The 13,620-nt window shown below is 50.1% G+C and overlaps 1 protein-coding gene across 1 annotated transcript in view; it reads left to right on the forward strand.

The window, feature by feature from the left end:
• Positions 1-5,878: 5,878 nt before the first annotated feature.
• The window catches only part of reep3b (receptor accessory protein 3b), a 34,323-nt gene continuing 26,581 nt past the window's right edge, over positions 5,879-13,620 (forward strand). Inside the window, exon 1 of the mRNA XM_080541702.1 lies at positions 5,879-6,389. Coding sequence (XP_080397828.1) covers positions 6,358-6,389 — 32 coding nt within the window. The 5' untranslated portion in view covers positions 5,879-6,357. The remainder of the gene's footprint in view (positions 6,390-13,620) is intronic.

Raw genomic sequence — 13,620 nt, forward strand, 5'->3', positions numbered from 1 at the left:
GAATTAGATTTCTAGGCGTTTCTTTACACACACACACACACACACACACACACACACACACACACACACACGCACACACGCGCACACACACACACACACACACACACACACGCACACATTTATCTATATAGCCTCTGAGGCCAAAAGGGTCATGGCATAAACATTATGACTGACAGTTCATGGTGAGAGTCTCTGTAGGCTACTCTTCCCCCTGAATGCACAACACCACCAATGTTGATCTGCACCGAGCGCCTCTCTGACAATGTGACTGGGAGACGCATAAGGGAATCTCTCTCTCTCTCCACAGCAGACATGGTCATGAATAACAACCAGATTAGCTAGCTGAGAGGCCAGTCGCACAACTCAGTCATCTGTTGCCATGCAAGCCCGTTCTATCAGATGGGGTTAGAAAAAATGTCTCTTATTTTGATTGACACCAATGCCATAATTGCAACATTACATTCCCATTTCACTGACAAAACAAGACGCTCTATGGAAGATATAGATTTTAATCATATTCAAGGTATTGAGCTTTGTCTAATTCATTGTTAATTCAGTGAGTCAGTATATACACCTAGTCTACCCTATTACTTTATGCCCATAATATAACACCTGTAGTGCCGGAGGAAAAAGGAAAGACGTAGGCAACGTAATGATAACTGTTTAATCAAAACAACAACTTGTACTCTCAGTACAGGACCAGAAAATGGTTACCAAAACTCGTGTATCTAAACAGGAAGGTGCAACGTTAATAATCCTCCCCTCTGCCCCTAGTGCCAGAACTGGTTCCCTCCCACTACACAACCAACAGTAAGAGGAGAACATGAACCCATAATGTAGTCACTACACCAGCCCCCCCAGTGTTCACCTCAATATTGGAAATCCTCACGGCGAGGAGGGCGTATGGCCCGGCCCCTACGATCGTAGGTAAAGTCAGGAGGTGCGGGAGGAGGTGTGACATCGCCCATCACGTCCTCCTGCAGGGAAGGACGGGGGGCAGCGACGACCGGGGGCTCGCGAGCTGCGGGGGGTTGTCGGGGTCGGAGGGGGGAATGGCCAGGGCGCGGCAGGGGAGGTAGGACTGGAGGCCGGCCTCTGCGCGGTGGCAGGGCCAAGTCCAGGGGCAGTTCAAGGTCCAAGTGGGCCGGTTTGAGGCGATCAACGGACACACACTCAGGCCTACCCCCCATGTCAACCATGAAGTTCTTGGCTCCGGCCTCGATGACACGGAAAGGCCCGTCATAAGGAGGACGTAGTGGAGTCCTGTGGCCATCCTGACGAATGAAAACGAACCTCGCTGAGTGCAGCTCCGGGGGCACCCTCGAAGTAGGGACACCATGCTGCGTAGTCGGGACCGGGACGAAGGTCCTGGCGCTGTCCAGCAGGGAGGCGCGCTGAGCGGCGGCGGACCAGGGCTCCGTTGACTTGGGAATGAAGTCACCGGGGACCCGCAGCGGCTGTCCAAACACCAGCTCAGCGGACGACGACTGGAGGTCCTCCTTAGGCGCTGTCCTGAGCCCCAGCATGACCCACGGCAGCTTGTCAAGCCAGTCGCTGTCCGTGAGGCTGGCTCGAAGGGCGGCCTTCATGGATCGATGGAAACGCTCACAGAGCCCGTTCGCCTGCGGGTGATAGGCGGTTGTGCGGTGGAGCTTGACCCCCAGATTCTCCGCCACCGCTGCCCACAGCTCTGAAGTAAACTGTGAGCCACGGTCAGAGGAGAGATCAGCAGGGGTGCCGTAGCGGGAGACCCACACCGCGATGAACGCCCGGGCCAGGTCGGGGGCTGTCGTTGAGGAGAGCGGAACTGCCTCCGGCCAGCGAGTCGTCCTGTCCACCATGGTAAAGAGATAGGTGTATCCGTGCGAGGGGGGCAGCGGCCCTACCAGGTCCACGTTTACATGATCGAACCTCCGCTCAGGCACAGAGAACTGCTCCAGGGGGGCCTTGACGTGTCGATGCACCTTGGCGCGCTGGCAGGCGATGCACGTGTCAACCCAGGCCCTCACATCCCTCTTGAGCCCATGCCAGACGAATTTCTCTGACACCAGCCGTGAGGACGGTTTCCTACCAGGGTGAGACAAGCCGTGTATCGCCTCGAAGGCGGGGCGCCTCCAGTTGGCGGGGACCACCGGTCGTGGCTGACCCATGGAGACGTCGCACAGGAGCGTGGCCCCTGCGTCACCGAAAACCACCTCTTCTAGGCGCAGTCCTGTGTCCGACAACTTGAGAGCCTGGACGGCGGGGTCGGCGGCCTGGTCTGCAGCCATGCGCGCGTAGTCCAAACCCAGTTGGACCGCACCAACCACCGCCCTGGAGAGACAATCCGCGACCTGGTTGGACTTCCCAGCAACGTGCTGGATGTCTGTGGTGAACTCGGATATGTAGGCGAGCTGGCGCTGTTGGCGGTCGGACCACGGCTCCGCCACCTTGGACATGGCGTGCGTGAGTGGCTTGTGGTCCACGTAGGCCGTAAACTCGCGGCCCTCCAGTAAAAAACGGAAGTGTCTGACAGCAAGCCACAGCCCGAGGAGCTCCCTGTCGAATGTGCTGTACCTTTGCTCTCTGGGAGACAGCTGGCGGCTGAAGAATGCAAGAGGCTGCCAGGCGTCCCCAACCCACTGTTCGTACACCGCTCCCACAGCAAAGTCAGAGGCGTCCGTGGTGAGAGCAGTGGGTGCCGAGGGCGAGGGGTGGGCCAACATGGCAGCGCGGGCCAGGGCCGCCTTGGTGTCCTGAAAGGCTTTGACACGCTCCGCCGTCCAGTCCACCGGCTGCTTCAGAGTCTTGCCCTTCTGGGCATCGTACAGAGGCCGCAGGATGTGAGCGATGTGGTGGAGGAAGCGATAGTAGAAGGTTACCATCCCGATGAACCCCTTGAGCTCGCCGATTGTGCTGGGGCGCGGGAAAGCAGCGACAGCTTCTACCTTCGAGGGGAGGGGGGTCACCCCCTCTGCGGAGACCCGGTGCCCGAGAAAGTCGATGGCGTTCCGTCCGAACTCACACTTCGCCGGATTGACAATCAGCCCATGTTGGCTGAGCCGTGTGAAAAGGGCCCGGAGGTGGGACAGGTGCTCCTCCTCCGTGGTGCTTGCGACGAGGATGTCATCCAAGTAGACGAAGAGGAATGGTAGGTCCCGGAGCACCGAGTGCATGAGGCGTTGGAAGGTCTGCGCCGCGTTCTTCAGGCCGAACGGCATCCGCAGAAACTCGAAGAGCCCAAATGGCGTGATTACGGCCGTCTTAGGGACGTCCTCGGGGTGCACCGGCACCTGATGGTACCCCCGTACCAGGTCCACTTTGGAGAAGAAGCGTTTGCCTGCCAGGTTCGCTGAAAAGTCCTGGACATGTGGGACCGGGTAGCGGTCAGGCTTGGACGCGTCGTTGAGGCGGCGGTAGTCCCCACATGGGCGCCACCCGCCGTCTGACTTAGGGACGATGTGCAGGGGAGACGCCCAGGGGCTGCTCGAGCGCCGAACGATGCCCACCTGCTCCATATGCGCAAACTCCGCCCTGGCGATGGCCAGCTTCTCCGGGTTGAGGCGCCTGGCCCTGGCGTGGAGGGGAGGCCCCTCGGTCTCGATGTGGTGCTCCACTCCGTGTTTCACCGTGGGCGCGGAGAAGGTGGGCTTGGTAAGGTCGGGGAATTCGGCGAGCAGCCGAAGGTACTGGTCACTTTCGGCGAGCGTATTGGACCACCCGCTGTAGACCGCCTCCCCCTGCGTACAGGCGAATGAAGCGAAAGTCTGTGAGTTGACCAGGCGCCTGTTCCCCACGTCCACCAACAGGTTGTGGGCGCACAGAAAATCCGCACCAAGGAGGGGAAATGTGACAGCCGCTATGACAAAATCCCACGAAAAACATTGCCCTCCGAAGCACACGTCCACCGCCCTAGTGCCGTAAGAGCAGATAGGTGTGCCGTCCGCGCCTGCCAACTGCGGACCACGCTCCTCCTTCGCCATATCCGATCTCTCTGCCGGAATGATGCTCCACTGGGCACCTGTGTCACAAAGGAAACTGCGACCAGAGGCGGTGTCTTGTATGAAGAGCAGCCTGTTGGTGACGCCAGCGCTCAGGGCCACTACTGAGCGCCGGCCCCGCCGTTTCCCGTCGGTCCGAAGGTGCAGGGTGAGCGGCACCGTTTGGCCTTGGCGCCAAAAGTGGCGTGGTAGAAACAATGGCCCGCAGCGTTACCCTGCTGGCCAGAAGGTCTGGCGTCATCCTTCGCTCTCCTGCGACGGTCGGGTGGCGGGGCGGCCGCGGGAGCGAGCAGGTCGGGGGACCGTTGAGGCATGGCCAAGACGAACCGGTCCGCCTCCCTGGCCAGGGCGCGGGGCTCCATGATGGCGGTGTTGGCCAGCGCCATCCTAACTTGAGCTGGCAATGTGCGCATGAACAGCTCTGTGAAGAGGATCATGGGGTCTTCTGTACCGAGCAGGTTTAGCATCCTCTCCATGCTCGCAGAAGGCCTCTCGTCACCCAAGTCCGACATGGCAAATAGGCGACGCACCCTCTCCGCAGTGGACAGTTCAAATGTCTCTAGAAGCAGGGCCTTGAGGCGCTCATATTTGTTCGTCGTCGGGGGAGCAGACAAAAAACCTACCACTCGAGCTGCGGTGGAGCTGCCCAACATTGCCACAGCATGGTTGTACCGGTCGTCGTCGTCATCGATGTCACTTTTATTGAAATGTGCCTCTACAATAGCAAACCATGCAGCAGGCGTTGAGTCCCAGAATTCTGGTAGCTTGAGAGTGGGAGTGTGCGCACCACGCGTTACCCTGACAGGGGATGGTGATGGCTGCCGCTGGTTTGAACGTCTTCCTCGCCCGGACATTTTGCAGGATTGTAATGTTCGTCGCTGGTTTTTGTACACAATTACGTTAACAAAAATCCACGTCGGGTCACCAGTGTAGTGCCGGAGGAAAAAGGAAAGACGTAGGCAACGTAATGATAACTGTTTAATCAAAACAACAACTTGTACTCTCAGTACAGGACCAGAAAATGGTTACCAAAACTCGTGTATCTAAACAGGAAGGTGCAACGTTAATAATCCTCCCCTCTGCCCCTAGTGCCAGAACTGGTTCCCTCCCACTACACAACCAACAGTAAGAGGAGAACATGAACCCATAATGTAGTCACTACACCATGCAAGCCCGTTCTATCAGATGGGGTTAGAAAAAATGTCTCTTATTTTGATTGACACCAATGCCATAATTGCAACATTACATTCCCATTTCACTGACAAAACAAGACGCTCTATGGAAGATATAGATTTTAATCATATTCAAGGTATTGAGCTTTGTCTAATTCATTGTTAATTCAGTGAGTCAGTATATACACCTAGTCTACCCTATTACTTTATGCCCATAATATAACACCCATCAATTATCTATCTACTTAACCTTCAACCTGCAATAACAATTAAATTACAAATGTTTTAACATATTATACACAATGCCCCAGAAAGGTGTCTGTGCATTCATTGTCCTCCAATGAATGCTCGCTTGCTGTGCATTGATCCATTATAATATGTCTATTTTTAAATCACTGCCTCGCTAACCAATGAGGAGTTTATTTCACTGCACTTCCTTGCAACAACAGGCGCATTGCGAAGGCAACGAAATAATCTCTCTGCTTTCTGCTGTGATTGGTTTATTCTGGCCACGCATCGCTGCTCCGTCCAATCAGAGTGGACAGCGCAGAGGATGACGCCTCCTCGCCCGTTGTCCAATGGAAGAAGTCACGAGGAGTGCCATCGCTATCCAATGAGCGTGCGGTATTGGGGTAAACAGACTTGTCTGACCAATCACAACCAACGGGGGGGAGGGACTATACATGTTCTGACGTCACTTGCCGTTGGATCGCCGAGCAGAGAGGTGTAGGAGGGACCCGGAGGAATAAGAAGAAGCTCCGTTAACAAAATAACTGATAAAAAGACTCAACGTATGGCTACTAACCACCTTTTATTTTACCTTTTATTGTGAAACAAGACGCTTGTTTATCACGGAACATGGTCGTGGAGGCACCTCTGAGCTAGCCTGTTAGCTTTCCAACGGGTCTCGGAAGTTGTGGCTGAAAGTTTCGGTTGGTTTGTGGCTACCGCTGCGTTCGGAAAACTTCGGAAAACTTCGGAAAACGCTAGGCTGCGTTCGGAACACTCGCTCCGAGAGCGCCGGAGCGCACACTGGCTCCGACGTCACAAAGAGACCGAGTCGTTTGATTGGACCAGAGGCGTTCTGTGAGTGCTGATCAGATTCCTAGTGCGTAATTTACGAACGCACCCCCGCCGGTGAGTCCCTCTCTCCACCCTCCGGGCCTAGCGTGTCTCTCACCAAACCAAACCCAGCTCAGAGGAAGATGGTGTCGTGGATGATCTCGAGAACCGTTGTGTAAGTTTGGAGACTTTAATTTTGATTTAAATGATCATATATATATATATATAATCACCATGTTTCTGTTTTGGAACAACCAACTAACGGAAGTTTTGGCGTTAGCGTTCGCTAACAACAAGCCATGAGCTAACACCTAATAGCTAACTAGCATGTTATGTTGTCTCTCTCTGTCTCCCTCTCTCTGACTGTCTCTCTGACTGTCTCTCTCTCTCTGTCTCTCTCTGTCTCTGTCTCTCTCTCTGTCTCTCTCTGTGTGTCTGTCTCTCTGACTGTCTCTCTCTCTCTGTCTCTCTCTGTCTCTGTCTCTCTCTCTGTCTCTCTCTGTGTGTCTGTCTCTCTGACTGTCTCTCTCTCTCTGTCTCTCTCTCTGTCTCTCTCTCTGTCTCTCTCTCTCTCTGTCTCTGTCTCTCTGTCTGTCTCTCTCTGTCTCTCTCTGTGTCTCTCTCTCTGTCTCTCTCTCTGTCTGTCTCTCTCTCTGTCTCTCTGTGTCTCTCTCTCTCTCTGTCTCTCTGTGTCTGTCTCTCGCTCTGTGTCTGTCTCTCTCTGTCTCTCTCTCTCTGTCTCTCTCTCTGTGTCTGTCTCTCGCTCTGTGTCTGTCTCTCTATCGCTGAGATAATGACTAGCCTACATCATCATGTGTCTGGCTATAACATCATGTGTCTAGCTATAGAGGGAGCAATGAAGTCCTCTGATCCTCGCGTTTGTCCTTAGCTAAAGTGGCTATCTTGTGTGTTTCATTTGTCATGATTATACTGTCAACACAGCATTCCTAGCCAGCTTGATTTATAGATGGGCCTTTAAAAAACAACTTTTTATAACTGCATAACTGTTATAAGTTATCTTTTTGCGGCTTTTTTGACAAGCCATAACTTCTCACTTCAAGTTATAGGGCCTAGTTTTTTGGACATTATTGAATTTTGTGGCTTCTGGCCCAGTTCACTTCACATGTCAAGTACTGGAGCTGGTCGGTTGCATAAGTGTACAAACCAGCCAGATGGGGAGAAGTTGTTCCAGGTGGGAGGAGGGGGTAGAAGGGCTTGTTCTGAGTGTAATCATTCAGATGATAAAACTGTACAGAACATTGTCAATGTGATATATTGTGCTGCAGACACGACAGAGAACTCTACAGAAGATTATTTCAATATGATATATTGTGCTGCAGACAGACACTACAGAAGAAGAGCCAGACATATTCAGTATGTCTATTAATATTCAACAACTTCATGTAGGCCTTAGAAATACATACACTCCAAGATTAGCCTACTGCCCTACTCCAATTTCATGGAATCGATTTGTCTGTCCTATTAGCCTAAGTATTTGTGTAAGTAATTGAATTATTTAATGTAGCAATTACACATCCGGCAACAAATAAAGGGACATCTACGATCTAGGCCTATACGTTTGCAGGAAAAGTGCTATACAAATATTATTATAGCCCTCTTTGCTGGTTAGCTGATCAGTGTAGTTAGTGGTTTTGTGTGCCTCCAAGTCACAAGATCCCATTCCTTAGCTATGTGTGTATAACCAGTTCCCCAGGATCGCAGGGGTCGCCCCAGGTGCCTACGCAGGTGTTCTACCTGCTTCTAGAAGGTTCAGATGTGTTTTTATAGGGCTTTTATAGGGCTTGGCAGTTGGCACTGCATAGATTGATACAATGGACAGCTATACACGGGTGAAGGCAATGCATCATAATGCTCCATAGGAGACTAGTAGATAAAGCTGTTCAGTTATTTATTTAGGGTGAGTTAAAATATTTGTATTTGATATTCAAGACATTTGGTCAGCTACTAGTAATGTAGCTAATGTGAGGAGTTGCTAATAGTCTATAGCTGAACCGATTTTTTAAATCTTCTTACCTGCTCAGTTTTTCACACTTTCTCCATTTCTGGTGATGGCGAAAGCAAACTATAATAATAATAATAATAATAATAATAATAATAATAATCAACACTAGTTAATTTAGTTACAATGGGATCAAGTTTGACAGGCTACATTTACACATGAGGTAATGTGCAAATCAGTTGAATGAATTTATTTTTTTAATCATCGTATAGCCTCGAGTAGACCCTGATTCTGGAAACATTTATTTTCGGTAATCGTTAACTTGATTGAGAAGTCCATGAGAGTTAAGCAGTGTGTGGGTGATGCCTGGCTGAACCACAACAATGGCAGTCTACCACCAGTGTGCTGTAGCAACGGCTCTGTCAACAATCTCTTCAACTCGCTGTGTTTTTTTAAAAGAAGACTCGACAGGCTCTACCCTGGAGCTCAAAACAGATGTTGAAGTTGAGATCTCTGGAATCTAAAAAAAACCTCCTCTGTTGCCCATTTCTCTACATCTGGCTTTCTCCCCGGTCTTTGTGCATGCTAAGAGCTGTGGGCGTACTGTGTCAGGAAACCTGGAGAGTTTGACCTGAACCAGAATGTCAAGGCCCTGTCTGAGGGTTGTATTTTTTCAGCTGCCTCGCTGCTAAGAGAGAGTTGGGGCCCCATTTCACAAAATTGTTTAAAGAAGTTTCTCCGCAGGCTCCGTTTCCTTCATGTGCGCGGTTTATGAAGAAATGCCCCTCTGTGAAAATAACCCAACTTCCCAACTGGAAGTTGGTTATTTTTCTTTTGCGAGGGAAGAGTTTCTGAGGGGACAGGTAAACAAAGCCTTTTTAAGGGTACCCCGAATTCCTACTTAACAGAGCCGGGAAATGAGGCCTAAACCTGCGTTCTTCTCCACAGCTGCAACTCCAAGAAGGGCCTAAATAGGATGTAAATGGTAAACAGACTGACATATATAGATATATAGCCTATATAGACTTATACAGCGCCTTTATCCAAAGTGCTTTACAACGGCCTCTCATTCACCCATTCACACACCAATGGCGGCAAGCTACCATGCAAGGCGCCGGCCTGCTCACTGGGAGCAATTTGGGATTTAGTGTCTTGCCCAAGGACACTTCGACATGTGGCCAGCCGAGGGGCTCGAACCGCCGATCTGCCAACCTTGCGATCATTAGACGGCGGCTTTACCTCCTGAGACACAGCCACCCCTATTTGGGCCTAACGAATTAAGTAGGATGTTTAAACAACACCACCAGCCGTGTACAGTCCCAGCTTATCTGTGGCAGACATGTCCTGTGCTGTTCATCACGCTGGCATGTCTCTGATCACACACGGCACCGTGCCTGTTTTATCAACATCTCCAAACACGCCGTCAGAGAAGTTATTCGTCTTGAACTCGTGTCCTCTCAAGATCGACTACTTCCGATCGACCACATGAAGGTACAGAATAATGCTTTGGAGGCGCTGGGTTAGTAGAGGGTGATTTGTCCATTCCAAACGGAGGTGATTGTGTCAGTAGGGATGTCAGGAGAATAATGCTGAGGAAGGGCTTTCTTTCCTCTGGTCATTAGGAAGGCACCAGAGCCTTTTGTGGTGTCCTCTTTGCAGTTTTTCAAGACCAAAGCCTATTAATTTTAATTGATCTTGAAATGTTGTCAGATAAGGGCCTAGGACTTAATGAATCTGCTGCATGGCTAGTATACACATGAAACGGTAGAATGATATCTGCCAATGTGGGTAGTAGGTTTAACAAGCCTGCCGGCAGTTCTTGTGCGAAGGGGAAATGGGCCACTTGGTGAAGTTATAGTATAGAGACGTGCTTCTGAACGCATTATCATTTTCACAATGGCTTATTTGGTTTGATCTGCTGTATTTTATTTGTTGTTATATCCGACTTTGCTGTTTTTATCTCACTTTGCTTTGTTGCTTTTATAATGTTTTGATATGTGGTTTTAAGGCGTCCTTGAGAGCCTTGAAAGGCGCCCATAAATAAAATGTATTATTATTATAATTTGTCTCCCGTCAAAATGGCCGTGTTGAGGCATTGGCAGCCGCTAGTCTGTAGTAGGAATGTGGCCGGTGTTTTCTTCCACAGTAGCCTGTGTTGTGGGTGGAGGTAGGAGATGGTGCCACAGTCAAAGCAAGATTAGACCAACAAGCCAAATAGACGAAAATAACAGTCATTACCTGAACAGACCTCCGTTTATACGAGGAGCCGAACGTCGTTACACACAGAGACCGTCAGCTTACAGCCTCGCAGCCTCGCAGCCTCGCAGGTGGGTCTGGCTGCAGCCTAGGAGACGACTGACTGTCAGAGAGGCCCTGCCTGCTAGTTGTGCTGCTGTTTCTATGGCAACAGGAAAATAAACGGCTTGCCGAGCCGAGGTGGATCCCTGGGCCGAGGCCATTGAACATAAAAACTAGGGAGAAAGTTAGTTATATAAATACACACTCTGCTGCAACTCCTCCTCCTAGCTAGCTAAGACCGTATGGAACAGCTCTGTTTTTCTCTCTGCAGCTCTAGTCTGGGGACAGAGTGTCTCACATGGTCCTGTCCCTGCAGTAGGGAGACGCAGGGTGTCTCTGGTCTGGGGACAGAGCGTCTCACATGGTCCTGTCCCTGCAGTAGGAGACGCAGGGTGTCTCTGGTCTGGGGACAGAGTGTCTCACATGGTCCTGTCCCTGCAGTAGGAGACGCAGGGCTGTGTGTCGCTCCTGCTGGCTCAGGTTGAACACAGGGTCACAGATAAATTTGGCACCGGAAGGAAGCCGAGCTCGGTCACTTAAATAGGCCGTGCTGCTGAGTAGAGTAAACTGTCGCTGTTTAACTACTGTCGCTGTTACTGCTAGGGTGAATGGGGATTGATTTACTGTAGCTGTCTCTGTTAGGGTGAATGGGGGTGTAGCTGTGTCTGTTAGGGTGAATGGGGGTGTAGCTGTATCTGTTAGGGTGAATGGGGGTGTAGCTGTGTGTCTGTTAGGGTGAATGGGGGTGTAGCTGTGTCTGTTAGGGTGAATGGGGGTGTAGCTGTGTCTGTTAGGGTGAATGGGGGTGTAGCTGTGTCTGTTAGGGTGAATGGGGGTGTAGCTGTGTCTGTTAGGGTGAATGGGGGTGTAGCTGTGTCTGTTAGGGTGAATGGGGGTGTAGCTGTCTCTGTTAGGGTGAATGGGGGTGTAGCTGTGTCTGTTAGGGTGAATGGGGGTTGCGTTACAGCTCTAGCTAAATGTCAGATGGGTTTGTGTTCTTGCCAGAAGCATACTGCTTCAGATGTATTTGACCCAGTTTGTAACGACTCCGCGGGTCTCCTGTATGTAATGACTCCGCGGGTCTCCTGTATGTTTAGCCAGCGTTAAGCATAACACAGCGCTTGTGTTTGTTGGCATGCTTGTTTTGTAATCATCGTACGGTAGTTGGCCATCACGTTAAAGATGTGACTGAGATATAGGCCGGAGGTCACGTATAACGCGTTGTTTAATCAAGTTAAAATATAATATGCAGCTATGTTTGTCTTTGCCCCCGCTCTCACTCTGCAGAAGTTTGTGTTTGAAATCAAATTATCAAATGACTGTGAGGTTAGAGGAGAGATGGGGATGCTCTGCCAGGCCTGCGAGTACTGCAGCCATCTTCTGTTGTTGTTTGTTTTGAGGAGGTTTTGCTTTAGGCTAAGTCTCCTCTTCAGCTAATGAGATGCTAATGAGATGCATGTTCAATAGGATTTAAATCTCAAACATTGAAGTGGCTAGTCAACAACTTAATTCCGCTTTTTGGGATGAGCTTTTTTCTGATATTTTTCGATCTCATCATCATGGCTTCTCTGACTTTCCTTGATTTGGTCTCAAGGCAAACAGAAGCCAAGCATCAATACTAGACATAGTCTAGCACAGGGCGGCTGTGGCGCAGGAGGTAGAGCTGCCGTCGCAAGGTTGGCAGATCGGCGGTTCGAGCCCCGGCTGACCACATGTCGAAGTGTCCTTGGGCAAGACACTGAACCCCAAATTGGTAGCTTGCCAAATTGGTGTGTGAATGTGTGTGTGAATGGGTGAATGAGAAGCCGTTGTAAAGCGTGTTGGATAAAGGCGCTATATAAGTGCAGTCCATTTACCATTTACATAGAGAGCTCTCTTATGACCTCGCAAAGGATGTGACGGAACACACCTGACTTACCAGAGACACCTGTCACGACAATTGTCCTATCGCTTTTGGGTACCCTGAAATAGGGGCACTATGCATAAAAAAATTAAACCAATCTGTCCACGAATACCATCAAATAACAGCTAAGAATCTCTACTTTAGCCTTATAGTAACTGTTTGAAAAATCCAAACCTTTCGAGTGTCGAGCCAAAAGAAGTAAACAATGCTTCACTGTCCCGTTACTTCCACAGGGCACGGTACTATTTCCCAATCAGTGACTTCACCAGTTAATAAGGACAGCTTGTATCCTTATTATATGAATGTTGAGAGTCAGACGGTCTAGCTAACGTTAGTCACAAGCGTGTCGGGCGTGTGTGTAATCAACCGCGTTAGCACGGACCGCACCACTCAGGGCTGTTGACTCTTATGAAGAGAGCGGAACCATTACTGGAAGTGACCGCGGTTGGCAGAAAACACACTCAAACACACACACACAGAAACACACAACGTCACACTGAAACACACACAGAAACACACAACCTTACACTCACACACACACACAGAAACACACAACGTCACACTCAAACACACACAGAAACACACAACGTCACACTCAAACACACAACGTCACACACACACACACTCACACACAATGTCACACTCAAACACACACAGAAACACACAACGTCACACTCAAACACACACAGAAACACACAACGTCACACTCAAACACACACAGAAACACAACGTCACACTCACACAGAAACACACAACGTCACACTCAAACACACACAGAAACACACAATGTCACACTCACACAATCAGAAACGCATAGTCACACTCATACTCACAGAAACACACAACGCCACACTCAAACACACACAGAAACACACAACGTCACACTCAAACACACACAGAAACACACAATGTCACACTCACACACAAACACACACACACAGCGTCACACTCAAACACACACACAGAAACACACAACGTCACACTCAAACACACACAGAAACACATAAAGTCACACTCACACAGATACACACAGCATCACACTCACAAACACAGAAACACACGTCACACTCACACACACACAGAAACACACTCAACAGTCCGTAACAGTCGTGTGCGTGAGTGAATCTCTTCACTGCAGGAAGTGGAGGCGGGGGTATTCTAACAGCGAGTTTTAAACAAAAGTACTTTTCACAATGCGTTTTTTTGGAAATGGAATATAACTGAGCAGCGTAACGGAAAAATAAA

The sequence above is a fragment of the Nansenia antarctica genome (genome assembly GCF_963989245.1).
Source record: "Nansenia antarctica genome assembly, chromosome: 11".
Taxonomy (NCBI): domain Eukaryota; kingdom Metazoa; phylum Chordata; class Actinopteri; order Argentiniformes; family Microstomatidae; genus Nansenia; species Nansenia antarctica.